At 42.8% G+C, this 22,126-nt stretch overlaps 1 protein-coding gene across 1 annotated transcript; it reads right to left on the bottom strand.

Annotated features, from left to right (window-relative positions):
- Positions 1-5,626: 5,626 nt before the first annotated feature.
- On the bottom strand, positions 5,627-10,675 carry GOT1L1 (glutamic-oxaloacetic transaminase 1 like 1; the record flags this gene model as incomplete). The annotated part of the gene is made up of 9 exons (XM_079141741.1): positions 5,627-5,802; positions 6,271-6,413; positions 7,316-7,481; positions 7,943-8,093; positions 8,188-8,280; positions 8,500-8,609; positions 8,851-8,962; positions 9,605-9,786; positions 10,561-10,675. The coding sequence occupies 9 exons, from the start codon at positions 10,673-10,675 to the stop codon at positions 5,627-5,629; spliced, it is 1,248 nt and encodes a 415-aa protein (XP_078997867.1).
- Positions 10,676-22,126: the final 11,451 nt, after the last annotated feature.

The following is a 22,126-nucleotide window of genomic DNA, read 5'->3' as shown; positions in this document are numbered from 1 at the left end:
GGTACACATCCAGTTTGAGAATTACATTAATTATCCATAAATGGAAGGGATTCAGACCAAAATTTTAAACTCTGGTCTGAAAAAATGAAAGCCAAATGAGTACAGGATAGGGTAAACACAGATCTTCCTTAGACCCTAACCATTCAAATTTGAGATTAATCAACAGAATGCTATTTTTGTGTTCCAAGGGCTACTGTTTTAAAGGGATTTTGAATACTTACACGTATTTGTGTATATTTGATTTGATTTTAAACAAAATGGAAAGGTAAATCACAAAACTTTTTTTTTTTTAAGGAAGAAAAGAAGAAATACCATGGAAGGTACAGTAAAAGCAGCATTTGTGAACATATCTTGTTTTGCAGATCTAACTTTGAAACAGTGTACATTCTTTACATAATCATGAAAGAAAATAAGCAAACATTGTATCACTCATCTACAGCCTTAGTCCCTAACTCATTCATTTAAAAACAGGTAATAGGTCAGGCACAGTGGCACACGTCTGTAATCCCAGCAGCTCAGGAGCTGAGGCAGGAGGATCACAAGTTCGAAGCCAGACTCAGCAAAAAAGCGAGGCACTTAAGCAATTCAGTGAGACCCTGTCTTTTAGTAAAATACAAAATAGGGCTGGGGATCTGGCTCAGTGGTTGAGTGCCCCTGAGTTCAATCCCTGGTACCAAAATAAATAACTAAATAATAAAAAAATATATAATAATAATAATAATAATAATAAAAAACATAAAAAGGTCTGGGGATGTGGCTCAGTGGTTCCCCCTGGGTTCAATCCCTGGTACAAAAAAAAAAAAAAAAAAAAAAAATTAATGGAGAAAATGAGCTCTAATTTTGCCTTTCTTATATAAAATGTATATAAAGTAAATCACAGTGAGGGCAAATTTCTATTTGTAAATATATTCCAGCTAATAAAGAAAGAAAGAATGTTAGAATTAAAATGTCACTTTTCTGGGATGGAGATAGAGCTTGGTGGTAGAGCATTTGCCTAGCAGGTGCAAGGCTCTGGGTTTGAGCCCCAGCACCATGGAAGTAAAATATTGCTATTCTGTGACACTAATGAATAATTGAGGTAAGCAATGATCAACAATGACTGCTAACATGGGAATAAGTCAACAAGTATCATGTGTTTCCTGGAGAAAGAAGCAAAACCATGTATCACGTGATCTTGCAAAGACCATTAAAAAAAAAAGAGCTGTCTGGGGCCTTTGGAGGACATTCCAGATCCAAACTATAGCAACCCAGTTCTTCAATTTTAAGAAACTGCCATGTGGGGGGGAGGGGGTGGAGATGGAAGAAGAAACTGTATTTTTAAAGGAGATAGGAAAGACAAAAGAATTTCTCTAGGTGTCTATACTTGTATAACAAATACTCCCAAAATTTAGTGTCTTAAAATGGCAACATTTAATTTGCTTATGAATCTGCCATGTGGGCAGGGCTCAGCAGGGACAATTTATCTCTGCTCCACTCAGGCTTGAAGGCTGGAGACTAGACTCATCACATGTCTAGCAGCTGATCCAGGCTGTCAGCTGGAACCTTCTCTAGGGCTGGGGCCAGAATGCTCACACATGGCCAATCCCTGAGGCTGCTTGGCTTGCTCACAAAGCAAGAAGGAGAGAAGGAGATGGGAAGTGGAAGGGAAGGAAGGGCAGGGGCAGGGGAGAGGAAGGAAGAGACAGAGGACCAGTGGAAGCTATACCACCTTCTAAGACTTGGCTGCAGAAGTCACACAGCATCACCCCTACCGTACTCTTTTTGTTAGAAATTTCCCTAAGGCAAGAAGAATTAAACTTTACCTCATTTGTTTGTTTGTTTGTTTACTGGGGATGCCAGAGAATGAATCCAGGACCTTGTGCATGCTGTGCATGCACTAACCACCAAGATACACTTCCAACCTCAGAACTTTACCTTTTTTTGGGAGGAATGTCAAAGAATTTTCAGGAAAAAAAAAATTTAGGGCTGGGATTCAGTGGTAGAACACTTGCCTAGCATGTGTGAGGCACTGGGTTCCTTCCTCAGCACCACATAAAAAACTAAATAAAATAAAGGTATTGTGTCCATCTACAACTAAAAAAAAAAAAAACTAAACCACCACAATGAACAATTACAAATGATTTAGTATAAAAAAACATTGTTAAAAAGAATAATTTTAGGAAAGTACAGATATATATATATATGTAATATGTGTACAGATGATACTGTGTATATGATATTAAGTAATATGAATTTGAGGATACATGATAATGTTCTTGTGGTTATTTTATAAAGGAGAGCCCCTGTCTTTAGACACATATACTAAAAATAGTTACAGATGAAAATATGTGATGATTTGCTTCAAAATATTTTGGAGGTATGCATGGAAATATAGAGAAAACATTATTTAACCATGGAAACTATGTGATGGGTACAAGTGGGTTCCTTTTATAATTCTTTCTACTGTTTGAAAATGCTTACAATAAAAAGTTTTAAAGCTTAGTGGTTCAAAATTTTTTGACCTACATAACCCTAGATTCTGTTTTCTCTGGTCCAGGAGATTGGGAAGAACCATAGCTAAGCAAACGCACTTTTGAGAATCAAAATCAGGATGCCTACAGGTACTAAGGGTTCCTCAGGGGTTATCCTGACAGGAAGGGACAGGAAGCTCTTAGGACCTGGGGACAAAGGAAGCTTCAGAAGTCCTGAAGAGGAACTTGAATTTGTGGACAAACACAGGGACTAAAAATCAATTCATTTTGAAACAACAGAAAGCCAGAGGAGATGGCTACATGATACCATGAACTTGCTTGCAGTTCTTTTCTAGACAGAACTTCTGCTTCTTCTGTAAGAATTACAGTCTAGCCAGGCACAGTGGCACACACCTATAATCCCAGCGGCTCAGGAGGCTGAGACAGGAGGATCAAGAGTTCAAAGCCAGCCTCACCAACGGTGAGTCGCTAAGCAACTCAGTGAGACCCTATCTTTAAATAAAATACAAAATAGGGCTGGGGATGTGGCTCAGTGGTCAAGTGCTCCTGAGTTCAATCCCTGGTAACCTCAAAAAAGAATTACAGTCTACTGAAATGGAACTATTTAATTTCCAGGCAGGAGTCCACTAGATTTAGCAGGTAGGTTCTAGGATCTCAAACCCAACCCCACAAAGCCAACTTGTCTGCACTCCCCACAAGCGTGATCTTCTAGGGAGATAAGGGACCTGAAAATAAAATTGCCCAAACCCTTGAGCTAGACCCAGCTCTGCACCTAATTTAATGTATGTGTCAAGGGCCTCCAAGGCCACCTGCAAGTTTAATGATTCCTTAGAAGGGCTCATGGGACCCAGACAGGCTGTCATGGTCGTGGTAACAGTTGATTACAGTGAAAGAAAACAGACTGAAATTAGCAAAGGAAAAAGAAAGGCACACAACACGGAGTCCAGGAGAAAGCAGGTGGGCGTGGCAGTTATCTTCTCCCCATGCAGTCACTCTAGTGGCACTTAACTCCCTCAGCACGAGTATGTGGCACCATGAATGACATGCTGCCAACCAGAGAAACTCAGCAGGCTTCAGTGTTCAGTTTTTACTGGGGGGTCAACACATAAGCATGTAGTGCTCACATAAACCAACCTTTGCTATCCAGTCTCCATTTTTCCCCAGAGGTCAAACTGATTGAGCACATCCGGGGGGCCTCGTGTTCACCAAGACACTCTTATCAGACAGAATCTCCAAGAGAAGCAGGTCTAGGGCCATGCCTGAAGACCCTTGGAATATTCAGGGTTTGGACAATCAGTTCCTCCTGGCTCAACCCTTTACTGAAACACTCATTGGCACTTGGTACATGTCACCTCTTATTGTTGTCTACATTTTTATCATTTTAATGTTGTGATTTATAGTAAGAAAGATATGTATATTCGATCTCCATTCAGTTCCTGGCACAGAGCTCTAAAACTCTTGAAATTCCCTGAGTGTTTAGAGGTATAAAGGTGAAGGAAGCATCCTTTGCTATTTATAGCAAGCCCCTTTTAACCACATCTGAGCTTATGTTAGTGAGGTGACTCTTAGAAGCCCCTGAGGATGGAGGGCTGATTGCAAGCGGAACCAACCATATGATTAAAGGGTTCGGAATTTTAGCCCCAGCCCCAACCTCCCAGGAAAGAAGAGACTGGAGGTTGAGTTAATCACTGATGGACACTGATTTAATCAATCATGCCTTTTTTAAAACCCTAACCAAAGGGATTGGGAGAACTTCCAGGCTGGTGAACACATGGAGGATTGGGGAGGGGTCACAGTTGGAGAGGGTTTGGATGTTCCAGGTCTCTGTCCTCATACATCACCCTGTGCATCTCTTCCATCTGCCTGTACCTGAGTTGCATCCTATTATAATAAACTGATAACCTAACAAACTGTTTTCCTGAATTCTGCAAGTCATTCTAGCAAATTATTAAACCCAAGGTGGAATTTTTGGAAACTCCAATTTATAGCTGTTCTGTCAGAAGCCCAGGTGACAACCTGGACTTGAAACTGGCATCTGAAGTGGGGTCAGTCTTAACCTTTGGGATCTGACACTACCTCTAGGTAGATCGTGTAAGAATCTATTGATTATTAGAACATGTAGTTCAAAAAAAAAAAAAAAAAAAAGAACATGCAGTTCATGTTCACCAGAGAATTGAACTATTGTGCAGGAACCCTCCACATGATCTAGTGTCAAAATTGAGAGCAGTTGTAGAGAGTAGACCAGTAGGGAGGGGAAAAAAATGCAAATTTTTCTTTTCAGTCACATAAATTGTGTCTCCCCAGCTCGAATAGAAGGTACCATAAAGCAGAATTGTATCTTGTACATTTTTGCCCTGGGGTTTTGAAGAGTTCCATCTATTAGTAGATACCCAGTAAATATCTTTTTGTTATCATGCTGGTGACACTTTCTCAGCTTGTTCTCAAACCTAGTAGGATATCCCTCCAGCTCCTTTCCACATATCATCCTGATCCTAGTCACCCATCAATATCCAAATCAAGTCCTACCTTCTCGTAAGATTTTCTCTAAACTAGGTTTACTGGTGCAGGCTTGTAATCCCAATGATTTGATGTGGGGAGGTGAGGGAGGAGGACAGCAAGTTCAAAGCCAGCCTCAGCAATTTAACAACTTATTTAGTCTAAATAAGTAAATAAATGGACCAGGGATGTAGTTCAGCAGAACAGCAACACTGAGTTCAAGTCTCAGTACCAAACACACACACACACACACACACACACACACACACACACACACAATTCACTAGTTATTTCAGCCCACAATGAGATATTTCTGACACATTTTCTATCTGGAGAATCTATTGTGACTTTTATCACATCCAGCCTTGAAATATTACTTAACTGTTTCATCTGATTAAAGCTTATCTCCCAATTAAACTATAAGCTTCTGGAGGAAAAAGCACTGAATAGTACCTGTTGCATTATCAGTTCAAAGCCTTAACATAACAGAGTGCTCAATAAATATATGACCAAGGAAGGTAGACATCCCCTTCTCTGGGTCGTCCATCCTCCCACATTTACCAAGGCTACCCATTGCTTCATAAATATATGAAAAGGATGAAATGTAGCAATGAATCCTTAGCACAGGATTTTTACAAAGACTAAAGCTTTTATTCCAATTAGTGGTCATTTACATACTGAAGACTTTTCTCTGAGTTCTTTGTGAACAGGATAGCCTCATTGATGCTCTGGGTGATGTAGTCAATGTTGCTGGCATTGATACAGGTGAAGTTAATCCTAGTACTCTTGGGCACATAGATATGCTTCTTCTTGATCAGGTATTCCACCTGTTGGTCTGTGACAGTCACAGGATCTCAAATCCTTGGGTTGGACACTACTGATTTCTTCCAGCCCAGGCAGGATTACTTGGGATAGAAACTGTTGGTATTTCTGAGGTTCCAGAAGGGTCTTTAAAGAAGTGCCACTTTTTTTTTTTTCTTTTTTTGTACCGGGGATTGAACCCGGGGCACTTAACCACTGAGCCACATCCCCAGCCCTTTTTTATTTGTATTTTTAATTTTTAGAAATGGCCTCGCTAAGGTGCTGAGGCTGGCTTTGAACTTGTGGTCCTCTTGCCTCAGGCTGCCAAGTCTCTAGGATTACAAGTGTGCTGGCACACACCTGGCAAAGCAACCCCAGTGTCCAGAAGAAATAAGGCAACTTCGGAGCAAAGCTGTGAACTGGTTACCTTGTCAGTGAATTTTAATGCTCAAATACAGTCCCAAAATCAGAAAGGGAAGAGACACCCACTCCAGACACTTACAGCTGAGTCCAAGATAACCATGGGTCCCAGTCTGTTGAGTGATGTGATCCCAAGAGCCAGGGGTTCCCAGGAGTCGGAGTTTCTCCTTCACCTTTTCCTTGATCAACATGATGTTCTCTACTACCCCTTTTAGACTCTGCTTCCTGCCAAGAAAAGATAGCAAAAAATGAGAGTACAAGTTCTCCCTGATTTTGAAACTCCTTATTGCCTTTCCACTCTTCTCACTGCGCAAAGCCCCAACAGAGTGCCTGAGGGCACACCAGTGGAGCCTGGGCTCTGAGGTGGTTATGAATGGGAGGGAGATTTGATCCTACTATAGTCTGAATCTCAAATGTCCCCCAAAGGCCCACGTGCCTTGGTCTCTAGCCTCTGATGCTATTGGGAGGTGGTGGAACCTTTAGGAGATGGGGCTCAGTAGGAGGAAGTTAGGTCATTGGGGGTGTGCTCTTTGAGGGACTATTAGGACCCTAGCCCCTTTGTTTTCTTTTCTTTTCTTTGTTTCCCAACCATCATGAAATAAGTAACTTGCTCTGCTTGCACTCCTCATCACAATGTGCTACCTTACCACAGGCCTAAGCAACAGAACCATGAACTGAAACCTCCAAAACTGTGAGCCAAAATAAACCTTTCCTCTTTTTATGTTGATTACCTAAGGCATTTTGTTATAGTTATAGAAAAAGGAGTAACACAGATCCCACAGTAATTTAAATAGGCCAAACAGGCTCCCAGGCAGATTCTGCCAGTATAACAAGCTCCTGATGTTTTCAGATTTCTTCCTGCAAACCAAAGTGTTCAAATAACCCATTGGCCTATTTCCAAAATGAATGTTCTATTTTCCACCCTCCCCAAGGTAGGACAACCTTTGGCATAGCTACAGCTGTTGATACACAGTAGTCACTCTGTAAAATTTGATGAATTGATTGATGAATAAATGAGATAAATAGGCTACATGGCAGGGAGAGAACCACCCAGCAGAATACTATGAACCAAGTCTAGGTATCAGGGGCTCTTCCCACCTTCCCTACTCCAATCCTTCTGCCCTTACCATTCTCCCTCAAGAGCAGGGTTACAGAGGATGGAGGTGATTACGCGAGCGCCCATGGCAGGAGGGTTGAGCCACAGTGCCCGGGTGTGGTTCATCAGCTGGGAGAGGACACACAGCAAGTGCTGGTTGTTGAGGGTTGCCACGACCAGAATCCCCAGTCCTTCATCTGCAGCATTGGGAAGACAGCTCACCCTCAGTCTCCCCCCTCCATGACCTAGGCCTTCACCTACACCTCTCCCCACAACCTTACAGAAGAGAGGATTGAACCATGAGGCCTTCATCCAGAATAATCAGTGGTATCTGGTCCCAGGAAGTTGCCAAGTCTCTTCTAGAAAGATTACCCCAAAGTATCTCATCCTTCAAGGGAGAAAGAACTTAAATGATCACTAGTCCTACTCCCTCGTCTTAGGAAACAGAGGCTTGACCAAGTGAAATTATTTAAATTCGCTAGTTTAGTGTCAGAGCCCAACTTCTAGCTCATTGCTCATCCTTTCTCCCTCCATGCTTCTCTCTCTGGAGTCCTGCATTCCTTCCAGAGGGTAAGTGTTGTCAAAAATATTGCTTGTGTCATAGATGTGGCAGCACTTCCACCTCAGACCCTCTCTTCTCCTTTGACCCATACCATACCATAAATGCCAAAATTCTTGGACAGAGACTGGCTGCAGAAGAACTCAAAACCTTGAGACACAAAATGATGTAAGATTTTAGCATCTTCTTCCAGGTCACCAGTGGATAAACCTTGACAGGGAATGTCAAAAAATGGGAATATCTCTTTGTTCTGTAGGAGAAAGGAGAACCAAAAAAGTGTGAGACTTGATGGAGGAGAGAGCAGATGGCAAAAGGAGGGAGTTCAGGCAGGATGCCGAGTTTACCTTAATGGTGAACATCAACTTGGCCAGCTGGCTTTGTGTCCACTTGCAGTCAATGATGTTCCCGATCACCAGGATACAGCCACGTGGGATCTGCTACAGGCAGAGACAGTCTCATCAGGTAAGTCTTCTACCGAAAGATAGTGGCACCAGGCATTTGGAGGAGAAATGCTCCTCCATGCTGGTTCCTACCAAAAGATCAGGTAAACAAACCCAAGCCTCATAAAGGCCATGAATGAAGGCCATGGAGAAAAAGAGGAAAATAAGACTGTAAGTCAGGTCTGGGCAGAAGTTTCTGCGTGGGGATTCCTCTACCTCCACCACATCAAGGAACATGTTGGAGTCTGTACACAGCTGCTTGGGATCCCAGATGCAGTATTCGTAGACTGTAAAGCCCATGTCCTGGAAGATGAGTCCATGTGGTTCTGCGGGAACACAGCCCCCAGTCAGCTGTGGCACATGGAAATGGAGAGATAGAGGCAGAGACACTGGAGAATGGGACCGAGTCACCAGCTGACAGTGGGACAATAACGGGAAAAGAGGAACCTGGCTTGTCCACCATTTTTCTCATGACAGAGAGTAAGGACCAAAGTGAAAGATTGTAGATGTGGTGGAAATTAGGAACAGGGAATGGGGGTCTTCAGTTGCCCTCATCTTGTCCAATACCTTTTTGAGACGAGATGATGCAAACGACTTGAGCATCCTTAAGCCAGGTCTTGAGGAACTGGGCCCCAAGCTGGAAGGCACCACTGTCACCAACAGTGTGCACGCCTCCTACCTGTCAGGAAAAAATAAACAGAAGTAACACTTTAAAGAAATAATAGTAGGGGCTGGGGAGATGGCTCAGTCGGTAGAGTGCTTGCCTTGTAAGCACAAGACCCTGGGTTCGATCCCCAGCACCCCCCCCCAAAAAAAAAAAGAAATAATGGTAACACTAACACTACCTGAGACTCAGATTTTTTTTTTTCTTCTGCAGGGCTAGGGGTGGAAGCCAGGGCTTTGTGCATGTTAAGCATGTGCTCTACCACTGAGCAACAACCCCATGTCCCTCTTTCTTTCTTTCTTTTTTTCTTAAGAAGCTAGGTGTTGATATCTTATATAGGAATATTTTTTTTTTAATGTATGTGGTGCTGGGGGTTGAACCCAGGGCTTTGGGCATTAGAGGTAAACACTCTACCAACTGAGCTATATCCCCAGCCTCCAAGTTTCTCTTTCTTGAAAGAGCTTTCAAACAAGCCCCAAGCTGGAAGAGAGTGAGTACAATAGCATTGGATTTTGGTTCAGATCCAGGCTGATCCTCAAAGGATAAAACTGGACTGTTTGAGTCTTGAGTGCTGCCTTTGTCAATGCTGGGGACGCTGCAAAGCCCCTTGCCAGTTTAAGGTTGTGCAGACACAGATGTCCACTCTCTGGGTCTCACCCTGTTCTCCACAATGGCTTGGCTGTGCTTCCCAAAGAGGAGTTCCAAGGAAGCTTGAATGAATGATTTCATACCCATCATTGGCAAGTACTCATAGTTCAGAGAGGGATCCTGTGCAATCTTCAGTCGGGTCTTGTGCACCACAACAGAAACCCAGGGTTGGCCTTCATTGTTCATGCAGACTGTGAAGGAAACCACAGAGGGAGCTCTGATGTCCAGTCTTAGGGCCTCCAAGTATGGGCTCTGCAGACAGCCCACAAACAATAAGTCTGTTCTGGACTCCTTGGGGTTTTGGAAAGTTGCCTATGAAAAGATATCCCTGCCACCACCTTTTTTTTTTTTTCCTTCATAAAAACAGTGTGCTGTTAACAAACGTGTATAATTTTTGTCCTTTTTTCAAAAGGACAACTGAAACTATGCCTTTTTTCTTTTTTTTTTTTTCCGGTGCTTTTTTTGGGTGCTTGCAAGGCGAGCACTCTACCAATTGAGCTATCTCCTCAGCCTGAAACTATGCCATTTTGAATGTTAAAATTGCATACCAGGTTGAAGTTATGGATATATACCTTGGTTACCAAACCAAGGTAACCTTGACTTTCACAGTGCCAAGGGCTGATCGCATATCAGAAGAATCAATTTGGGGAATTAGAAAAAAAGAGGAGGAGGAAGGAAGAGCTTGAGGAGGAGGAAGAAGAGGAGGTGGCTGTTGAAGAAAGAGTGGTGCCCACACAGGCCCAAAGCACAGAACTGTACAAGAAGCCATGACTATTTCCTGGAAGGTACCAGAGAAGGGCAGAGGTTATGAAATGACTTAGGACCTTCTCTGCCCTTTTCCCCACCAAGAAATTTTGTTAAAAGTGAAGACCTTTCCAACTTTGAAGGCTTGGGCCATCCTCTGCAGCAGTGGAATCCTGCTGTACCTATATTAAGTTTCCAACTCTGAAACTACCAGCATCTACCTCTGTAGGCCAGGAACAGCTTGTCAGGGTAATCATCTTGTTTGTAGGTCTTTAACAAACTGCCTTCTAGCTTGTGGATCATAGGCACATCTATGAACACTGAAAGGGTGGGCATGACCGAGATGAAAGCAAAGCCGAGGCTATGAGCCTGGTCCTGTTCTCTTCCTCCACGCCTGGGTCAGATAGCCCCGACTCTTCCCAGACCCTGGCAGCTCCAATACAGAGACTATGGACAACGGGTTGCCAGAGCAACAGAACCTCACAACTCCCAGCCTCCATGGTGGCAACACTCAAGGGCCACGGGAACATTCCATGGCATTTGAGGAGAATCCCCTGGGAGAGTGGGCAGGGGGAAGGGGCAGGGAAGGACATGGAATTCCCAGGCACTTTCCTCCGACTCACTGCCTTCTCTAGCCCCAAGTCATCCAATGCAAAATAACAAGTCAGCTGTTTAGAAAACAGGACAAGGTTGGTGACCAATGAACAAGGTAGGGCTTTCCAGATTACAAAGCAGCACAAATCAAGTGATAAATTTTAAAAGTTTCTATTTTCATTTTACAAAGAGCCATATAAAAATCTCAGATCATGCAGCAATGCAGGTGGAGGGATACATTTTTCTCCCCAGTGGTGGGGACTGAATCCAAAGCCTGGCACATGCTAGGCAAGTGCTTTACCACTGAACTACACTCCCAGTCCAAAAGAATAAAGTTTTAAACTTTCTACTTTCATTTTGCAAAGGGCCAAATCTTTTTAAAGCAATAGAAAGAATGTGCTCTTTTCTTCCATAGTTATTTTAATAGAGTCCCATGTTTAGAAACAGTGTACTTTGCAACTCAGTTAAGTCCATCCTATTTCTCTTAGTGACCTATAGTCAAGACTTCTACATTTAACAGCTTCAATGACAGCCCATGTTATGTGTAGATAACAGAGGCCAGCAGACAGCAAATCCAATGCAATGCATACAAAATTAGACACATTTTGAGGATCTCCAGCTTTCTTTGCAATGCCAATGCAAAACTAAAAACCCCACTTACTGAAGGAATGTTTAAATGACTCATGAAGAGCAACATAATGGAATTCTATGCAGCTGTTGTAGGCAGCCCTGGATGTACAGATGGGGGAAAATCTCTAAGATCTACCCCCGAAAAACAAGGGAAATATTGAATACCTAGCAAAGGACATTTTGAGGAAAGGAAAATGTGCCTGGATTCAATTGTGTGCATATAGATTCTCTAGGAGGATTCATGAGAACCAAGTAAGTATAATTGCCTCCAAAAGTGACATTGAGTATCTGGTGGAAAGAGCTGCTGTTTTTTTAAATGCTACACCATATGAGTAGATTTCCCATTCAAAAATCATACTTATAGCAGGGTGTGGGGTGCACAACTATAATCCCAGCAATTTAGGAGGCAAGGCAGGAGGATCACAAGTTTGAGGACAGTCTGAGAAAGTTAGTGCAGCTCTGTATCAAAATACAGAGCTGAGGATGTGGCTAAGTTTTAAAGCACTGGGTTCAATGCCCAGTACCAAAAAAAAAAAAAAAAAAAAAAAAAATCATGCTTATATATTTTTGAAAGGTTACAGCCTTTCAGACATTACATCATTACTACACAGAAGAAGAGAGAGTGGCTTCTCTTGGGTCCCTGGAAGGATGAGGATGTTTCTTTCCCTGAAGCCCATATCCCTCTTGGTTCTTTCTCCTTGGCTTCAGTTGAGTCACTGGCCCATCTCTTTATCATATCATGGATGAAAACGGGATACTCTGGTCAGTTTAAAACGATCACCTAGAGCCAAGGGCAGTGTCAATCCCTCCCATATTGCATGACTAAGAAGGGGGTCCCCAAGGAGATTCCAAGTGTTCTTAGCATGGGAGAAGGGAGGAGGGACGTTGGGAAAGATGGTAAGCAAATGTTCACAGAACCCTGAACACCTCAGCATGTACTCTACCACTGAGCCACATCCCCAGCTACTCTTTTGTTTTCTGGCCTTGAACTTCCAAATTCCATAAGCAACAGTGAGAGGAGAAGGTTTTTCTTGGGTTTACTCCAGGCTGCACAGAGTGCCCAGGGGTTAGAAGTAGTGAGTGGAAGTGAGGGGGTGTGAGAGGGGAGGGAAGTTGGCAGGTGTCAGAGGTTCTGCCTAGTAGCTGGTTAGCCAATAATTGAGGATGGCATGTTTGTGGCCCCAAGTTCCCATCTCTGACCAAACCAGAGCACAAACAAGGTTATATTATCTAGAATAAATTGTCTTTTTTTTTTACATAACACAGGATCACTGGCCTCTCTTAGTCTTCTCCAGCTTTTTCTGGGCATTCCTGGTGGGTTTTTGTGTGACCTTGAGAATAATGCTGTCATGGTCACCCAGTCCTATTCCCCTAATTGACATCTGCTTCTCAGAATGTCACTTGGGCTCAGTATTTTCCCCTGTCAGGGGCACTGGCAACAACAATGGCAACCACATGATCCATATAGATGCTAAAGGGATATTCTCCTGAAGCCTCCATAAGCCAAACTGTCACCTACCAGCAGCCAGCACCTGCCTGTGGCCCTCAGGTTCCCCTGAAAATATCCCCTCGACTCTTCCCTGCCTCTCAACAGTAGTCAGACATAATAGCTCGGTAAGTAGAGCTTAAGGACAGAGGAAGGTCAAAGACAGAGGAGTCGTTTGATGCCAGACAAACCTGAATTTCCATCTCAGTCCTCTTCCTGGCCTGAGGCAAGTCATTTAAAATTTCCCCACTTCAGAGTATACATCTACGATTTGATCTTTTTCACTCCCTCCCCCTGCCCTCCCCTTCTCCCTCTCCCTGATCCCCTTCTCTACCCTAATGACCTCCTCTCTATTTTCATGAGATCTCTCTCTCTCTCTCTCTCTCTCTCTCTCTCTCTCTCAACTTTTTCCTCTCCAGCTTCCACATATAAGAGAAAATATACGACACTAATCTCTCCGAGTTTGGCTTATTTTACTTAACATGATGCTTTCCAGTTTCATCCATTTTCCAGCAAATGACAAAATTTCATTTTTATTCATGGCTGAATTGTATATATATATATATATATATATATATATACACACACACCATATATATATATATATATACACACCACATTTTCTTTATCCATTCACCTGCTGATAGTCTGACTGGCTCCATAACTTGGCTATTGTGAATTGTGCTGCTATAAACATGGGGATGCATGTTTCTCTAAAGTATGCGTATTTTAATCCTTTTTTATAGTTGACTTCTTCACAAGATCTTTTATTATTTTCTTTTTTCCATTTCTTAAATTTGTTCTGATTAGTAATACGTGTCAGTAGAATGCACTTTGACACATCATACATAAATGGAGCATAATTTCTCATTTTTCTGGTGTAGCATCACACCAGTCGTATAGTCATATATGTACATAGGGTAATAATGTTAGATTCATTCTACTACCCTACCTACCCCTAGCTGCCTCCCCTCCCTTCACTCCCCTCTATTTAATCCAAACTAACTCTATTCTTTCCTAGCCCCACCCTTATTGTGAATTAGCATCCACATATCAGACAAAACATTCAGCTTTGGTTTTTTAAGGATTGGCTTATTTCATTTAGCATGATATTCTCCAGTTCCATCCATATACCTGCAAATGCCATAATTTCATTCTTCTTTAAGGCTGAGTAATATTCCAGTGTGTATATATACCACAGTTTCTTTATCCATTCATTTGTTGAAGGGCACCTAGGTTGGTTCCATAGTTTAGCAATTGTGAGTTGAGCCACTATAAACATTGATGTGGCTATGTCACTGTAGTATGCTGATTTTAAGTCCTTTGGGTGTAAACCTTTTGAAATATAAATGTGTGTATGCATGTGTGTGTGTGTGTGTGTGTGTGTGTGTGTGTGTGTGTGTGTGTGTGTTAAATAGGAATAACAAACAGAATTGTGTGAGGTTTATGGAAATAGGCATGTCCCTCAAGCTGTTACAAAGAAACAGATACTGAAAAACTGGTCCGAATATAAGTTTTTACGATAGAGTTCCCCTGAAATACAACTGATGTTTGAACAAACTAGGTTATTATATTTTTCCCCCAGAAAATTTCAAGCTCACAAATACTCACTGAAGATGACTGCTAAAGTGGAATAGCCCCCTAAGGCAATCTTCCTAGTCCCTCTTAGGCTTAGCCAAGGGGAACAAAGGACAATGGAATTCCAGTAGGGGATGTAGACAAGAAAGGCATCCTTGGAAGCATATCCAAGGAGCTCAGTTCATTGCTAGGAACATGCTGTATTTGGATAAATGTCCCCCAGAGATCCCTGTATTGAAGGCTTGGTCCCCAGCTCGCGGTATTATTAGGAGTTGTTGAAATGTAAAGACTTGGGGCCTAGTAGGAGGTCTTCAGGTCACTGAAAGTGTGCCCTTGAGGGGGATTGTGGGACCCTTGTCTCCCCCTCTTCCTCCTTCTCTTCCTGGCCATGAAGTTAACAATTTTGTTCCACTTTGCACTCCTGCCCTGATGTGCCACCACCAGGCCCAAGGCAATGGGGTCAATTGATCATGGACTGGAAACCTCCAAAACTGTGAACCAAAATAAACCTTTTCTATTGTTAAGTTGATTATTTTGAGTGTTTGTTATAGTAACAGAAAGCAGACTAACATGAAACATGAATTAAAAAGTAATTATGTCTTGTGTCCATGACTAAAGAGGTGGTATGTGCTTTGAAGTAATGACAAGTCCGTTGCTTCTCTTCCTGCTTTTCTAAATGGAGGCCTTTATAGCAGTTTTCCTCCCGGCATTAAAACATTAGATATATTTAGGAGTGCTTTCATTCATTTTTAGTCCATAAGCTACAGTGTCATAAGTAGCCCCCCTCAGATACAGAAAAACATATCTCCCTCAAAGATCCTGAACTCTAAGCTAAATATTAGATGTGATTTTGGGTTGTTTCCTTTTGGGAGGAGAGAGTGAGTTTTGGGTTGCATGTGAGGAAATTGCACTATTTTAGGTGAGGCCCTTCTTAGAATTATTTATACAGGGAAAGAGCATGGCCTGATGAGCTGCCAAAGCGGGGACAGTGGTGATTTTTCATGAAGTTCACCTAGAAAATCTTTTCCCACTCCTTCTGGTGAAAAATTCTACCCACTCCTGTCTTAGGTCCCAAACCCCAAGTCACACAATGTGTCTTAGTTTCTTCCTGCTGTTATAACAAAATACCTTAGACTGAATAATTTGTAAACAACAGTTCTGGAGGCTGGGAAGTCCACCATCAAGGCACCAGCAACTTCCAAGTCTGGTGAGGGCTTTCTCTCTGCTTCAAAAATATTACCTTCTTACTATGTCCTTATGTGATGGAGGGGGTAAGGCAGCTCACTTCAACCTCTTTTATAAGAATATTAATACATTCATAAAGGTGGAGCCTGAATGGCTTAATCACTTTCTCAAAAGCCCCCCTTCTTAATACTATTACATTGGTTACTAGGATTCAACATTGAAATTTGTAGGGGACACCAACTTCCAGGCCATAATAGCACAGTGCTTGCTCTAAGAAGAGGTATGTAACTCAGCCTGGCCTATAGGTAACCTTTCCTATAATTTTCTGTTGGAGTTGGAAAAGAAGCCCCTTTCATTACTCTCTAGTCATGGAGTTATAATGAATCAATCCTAATGCTTCCAGAAACTACTGGCCCCTGACATGTAATAAATCTCAAAAGAAATATGCCAACTGTGTGCAGACAGAAGTTGAAGAAAACTTCAGATAACTCTACCCTCTAACCTATCACTATCAGTTTGTTCTCTTGGTTGCAAGCAACAGAAATTGACTTGAGCTGCTTTAAACACAAGAGGAATTTATTGGAAGGATATCAGATAGCTGTCGTCATTGATAGGGAGGCTGGAGATTTTAGACCAGAGCCTGACCAAGATTAAAAAGGAAGCTGGTAAGAATTCCACTGTTGAATACCAGAGGACGCTGTGAATGGCTCCACCACCATCTTCCTTGATGCCACTGCAGGTCCCAGAGATGGGACCTTGCTACCACGGTTGCTGCATTTGGAAAAGATTCTCTAAGTCCTTTCTTCCTACTTTTGCTGGGTCCCATGCTTAGACCAGGAGGTCCTGTCCAACTGAGCCCTCTCCCACTGGGCCCTCCCATTCCCTAGCTAAGGGGTGGATGGAGGTCTCTCAGCCTCAACTGAGAGATGTGGGCTGCAGCTTGCACCAAGACTTGGAAAATGGAGAATCCCCCAAACTTGAGAAAGAGGTTCTCAGACCAGCAGGCCAAAAAAGACATTCACAATTACATCATACCTTTCCCTCTCCTCAAATAACCATCCCTCCTGCTCAGTAATTTCAACGACTGCTCTTATTTCACTGAGACAATAAAAAATGTTAAACCAAAATTCTTGAGGCTGAGGGATCTCTGAAATAATAGGCTTTATTAATGCTAGCAGGAAAGAGAGGATCAGAGCCTCAGACATGTTTCTGCAGCAACCAGCAGCAGGACTTGCTAGAGTATTTTTATAAATTTTGGGGGAAGGAAAGCCTACATTGAATCTACATTGGCTATAGATAGCTCAAAGGAGTGGGGAGAGCTTTAGGATAGGAGAGCAGTCCTAAGAAGTACTGGTTGCTCCTGAATTGGTTGGAATTCATCTGCAAAGTTTATGTGTAACCAGGATACCAGGACGCTGGAATTTAAGTCAAGTTTCAACATGCATTCAGAAATGTGAAAGTCTTTTTGTTGGTCCCCCAATACCACCACTGCAGCTACTAACTGATAACTCCCCTTATCTCTTCCCCCTTTTCCCCCTGTCAACATATGGACTTTCCAATTAAATTTAGGACATCTCAGAATTTCACGTGCTACCATCACTAGCTACCAACCTGCTTACATAGGTAGCCACCTCTGTCTTTTCTCTCCGTACTGTGTCTCTATCTTCAGCACTCTGAGTCCTGGCTCCTGAAACTCACGCCTACATTCTTCCTTCAGTTTCCCTTCATCTCCTCTATCATTAATTCCCCCTCAGCTAGAGAGTTCTCTTGAGCACACAAACAAGCAGTTAAAGTCCCACCTTGAAAACAAACATCATTCTTTTGATCTCATCTCTTCCTTCTAGATACCCATGTATCTATCAGTCAGGGTTCAACCAAGGAAACAGATGGGTATTATAGGACTTAGACCTTACATAGCTGGGGAGGAGCTGGGGAAGTGAAGGTAGAAGGTGCAGAAAAAAGAACTAGTACCCTCCACACACACACACATCTAGCAGCAGAAATGGGACCAAGGAAGCAGAATGTGTGGAGGGTCTATGGGAAGATGCGGCTTCAAAGCAGCTACTGTCCCTTGCGGTCTGCAGTCAAGCGCTTGTGGTGGGTTCAAGACCTGTGAGGGTTGTCAAGACCAACAATCTGGAAACGGAGCTGGAATCAGAGAAGGGGAGTCTGAAGACAAGCTGGAGTCCCTGACTACCTCTGCTTCTGTGTCTCACTCTGAAGTTCCTCCTGCATTAATGGACGTTCCTTCACTTCTGCCTCCCAAAGCTTATGTGTATTCCTCTTTTGTCCAAGTTTACCCCAGAGTCTAAAAAAATATTCTGGGAACCAAAGTTCCCCAATTAACCAAGAACAACAGATGATCAGCCTGACATACTTCTCTGTCCCTCTCAACCTCAACAGCTCTTGAAAGAATGCTTCATATTCTGTCACCTGTTCTCCACCCAGAACTCTGCTGAATCCAATCTGATCAGCATGTCATTACCACCACATCCTCAGGGCCGGTCTCATTAAGGTCACCAAGGACAGACCTTCACTGCCAGATCCAATGGTGTGTTCTCAGTCCTCTTGGTATTTAATGTTTCAACAGCATGTGACAACATCCCTGGCTGCCTCCTCCTTAAAACATCTTCTTCCCATGACTTCTGGGACTCTGATTTCTTGGTTCTCCTTTCACCAGATTACTGCTGCTCCTCAGTTGACTTTGGTTCATCCCTGGAGCCAAATAAGATCTCACTCCATTGCCCAGGCTGACCCTGAACTCCTGGACTCAAGTGATCCTCCTTGCCTCAGCCTCCCAAGTGGTTGGGAAGACAGGTGTGCCACTGCACCTTTTAATTTTGACCTCTAAATGTTGAAATGCATCAGGGCCCAGGCTTTTGAATTCTTCTCTATCTATACTCACCATGCAAGTGACCAAAGGTGTTCATCTGGCAGCAGACAGATATGCCAAAATTAAGTGTAACTAGCAAAACCCCAGAGATATTGACAACATGGTGAGGAGAAGAGTCAAAGGCCAGATCTTGATGTCCTACACTGGTTATGGGGCAAACAAGAACGCAAAGCACATGCTGCCCAGTGGCTTCTGGAAGTTCCTAGTTCACAATGTCAAGGAGCTGGAAGTGTTGCTGATGTGCAGCAAAACTTACTGTGCTGAGGCTGCTCCCAATGCTCCTCCGAGACCACAAAGCATCCCGGAAAGAGCATCCAAGGTGGCTGTCAGTCACCAATTCCAATGCCAGACTGTGCAGTTCAGAAAATGAATAGACAGCTCATTGTTCTTTGTGTTTGTGTGTGTGTGCACACACACACAGGTGCATGTGCATGCTTAGATAAAACCACAAAAACTGCCATCTGGCATTTTTAAAATAAATACGTACATACATACCTATATCTCAAATTTATATATCCAGTCCCAATTTCTCACCTGACCTACAGACTGGAAAAATCCAGTGCTTATTTTATATCCCAATAAATAATTAATAGATTCTCCAAATATACTATGTCCAAAAACTAACTCATAGCTTCATATCCCCCGCTGAGTCTGGTCTTATTACATTTTCCCCATTTTGTAAATGGCAAATTTATTCTTACAGGTGCTGAGAGTGAAGATTTTAGGCTCATTCTTGACATCTTTCTTTTTCTCTTATACCCTGTGTATTAGTCAGTTTTCCACAACTACACAAAATACCTGACACTGCTTAACTTTATAAGGTTTATTTAGTTGACAGTTGTGGAGGTTCAAGGGCTCAGCACTAGAATAAGCTTGGCTCTGGTGAGGACCTTATGAGAATGACATCACAAATGGCAGGAGTGCATATGAGACGAAGAGGTCACATTGCAAGACAGGAAACCAGAGCGCAGGGAGGGGTAGCAACAACTCACTGAGAACTAACTCAGGGTTCCGTGAGAATGTGAATCTCTTCCAAGAGCAGCATCCTCACTTACCTAAACACCTCCCACTAGGATTCACCTCTTAAAGTTTCCCTTTCCTTAAACATGCCCACGCTGGAGACCAAGTTTCCAATATACAAACCCTTAAGGTACGTATTCAAACCATATCCAAACCATCACCTTCTACATCTTCAACAAATTATATTAGAATTTAACCTTGTAACATATTTAGCGTCTGTGTCTCTTCAACTTATTGCTGGAATGGATGGGTGAGCCAAGGGTACAATCTTGTGTGGAAAAATGTCAGGGGTACAATGTATGAAAAATAAAAACTTGAGAATTTCTTTGTTGGATTTAAGTATGATTGGAATAAAGGCATGTGGGGTGGCGGGTGATGAGAAATCAGGCTAGGACGGTAGGCTGTACGTGTTATTTTATAAAAGAGAATAACACGATTGGACTTATGGTTTAGAAATTCCTTCTCCCAGCTCATGGAGATTGAAGAGGAGAGTATTTTGGTTAATTCAGTTAAGAACAGACGAAGGTCGAAGCTAAGGCACTGGCTGAAGGGTAGAATTGCCAGATGTCCTCCATAAAAATACCAGGCACCAGCCCAAGCCTCGGGGGAGATGTGGGCAGGCTGGGGTGGTTTTGAAAAATGTCTGCTTAATTTAAACAATATCTTATGTATCCAAAAGTCCACACATTTTGTGCAACTTTTCTGCTTCCTTATTTTATTTTTTAAGAAACAGGTTTTTCTTTTTTTTTTTTTTTTTTTTCATTACAGCAGCTTGCAAGAAATGTTAAAGAGAAGCAAAGGCAAGGTTTTAAAAATGCTTCCTAGTGTAAGATCAGAAGCTCCAACAGCAGATAGCCAGCAACCAGATAGCCAGCAACCCTACCCTATGACCAACCAAGGGGATGGTCATAAGAGTGGCTTAGGAGTAAGCACTGAGGGTTTTGTTTTTGTTTATTGTTTGTTTGTGAATATGTTTGTTTTCGTAGTACTGGGGACAGAACCCAGGGCCTCACACATGCCAGGCATGGATTCTGCCACTAAACAACACCTGCAGTCCCAAGCTCAGAGTCTTGAGGGCATTAGAGCAGTGAAGTTCACCCACAGCCCCATGTGTTTCCCCTCCCACAAGTGGAGGGAATTTCTCCTATGGAAAAGCAGCTGCCTGCGCTTCCCTCTTTCTCCCAGCAGTTCTGGGAGACTGTTCCAACATCAATTAAGATTCAGACTTGATTCCTGGGGGAGGCCCTGGGAGGAAGGGCTTGTTCATGTGATCCCACAACTGGAAAAGAAACCAGAGATGCTGTGAGTGTCACTGAGCAGATGCGAAGCTATCCTGATCCCATTTCTCTCTTCTCTGGGAAGAAGTGACCCATCCTTCCTCCCTTTGGGCAAGAGCAACAGTGGAAGCAATATTTCATCTTGTTCTTACTCAAGAGACTTGGGGAACCACACCTGCTGTGCCTTTGTGTTATAAAGCATGGCAACTCAGAAATGAAAACTGTGTACCAGGCATGGTGGCGTGCACTGTTGTCCTAGCTGCTCTGGAGGCTGAGGCAGGAGCAACGCTTGAACACAGGAATTCGGGGATAGCTGGGCAACATAGCAAGACCCCTGTACCACCCTCCAACCTGTCCCAATAAACAGATCCTTAAAATGAAAACCGTGGTAAGTGGGTTCTGTATTTCTAGCTCCTGAATTTCTTAAGAAGTATGCGGGGGGCCAAGGAATTATGGGACGGCTGGTCATTCCCTCAGGAGCAAAGGATGGATAGGATTTTGGAGAGGAGCACAGCAGGGGACCTTCCTGAACTTACTGTCCTGTTGTGTTTGGAGTTCTGATGGAAAACCTTCAAAAATACTGCCAGAGAAAAACTGCTAGAAAGAGCAGCCTCCAGCAGAATTGTGCAATGAGTCTGTATTCATTTTCTATTGTTTGTAACAAAGCACCACACACGTGGCAGCTTAGAAGAACACAAATTTATTAACCTTGCAGTTTCCTTGTGTCAGGAGCCCAGGTATGGGTTAGCTGAGTCTTCCGCTCAAAGTTCCCAACAGAGTGTCAAGATGTTGGCTAGGGTTATGGTCTCATCCAAGGCTCAAGATCTTTTTCTGAGCTGCTGGCAGAACCTACTTCCCTGACATTGTAGAAATCATAGTAACTACCTTCCTCAAGACCAGCAGGAGTATATCTCTGACTTCTCTCCCTGACTTCTAGGCAGTCTTTTAAATGACTTGCCTGATTAGGCTCATCCAGAATCATCTTTTTATTAAGTCAATTGATTATGGACCTTAATTATATCTTAAAAATCCCTTCCCCTCTGCCATATAACATAACATAATTGCCACTGAACAACCTGCAGGAGCAGCTTCCTATCACCTATATTATATTCTATTGGTTAGAA

This window comes from Sciurus vulgaris (assembly GCF_902686455.1).
Source record: "Sciurus vulgaris genome assembly, chromosome: 5".
NCBI classification, from domain to species: Eukaryota; Metazoa; Chordata; class Mammalia; order Rodentia; family Sciuridae; genus Sciurus; species Sciurus vulgaris.
Note: the sequence above shows the minus strand (reverse complement) of the source record. Positions and strands in the feature narration are given on the sequence as shown.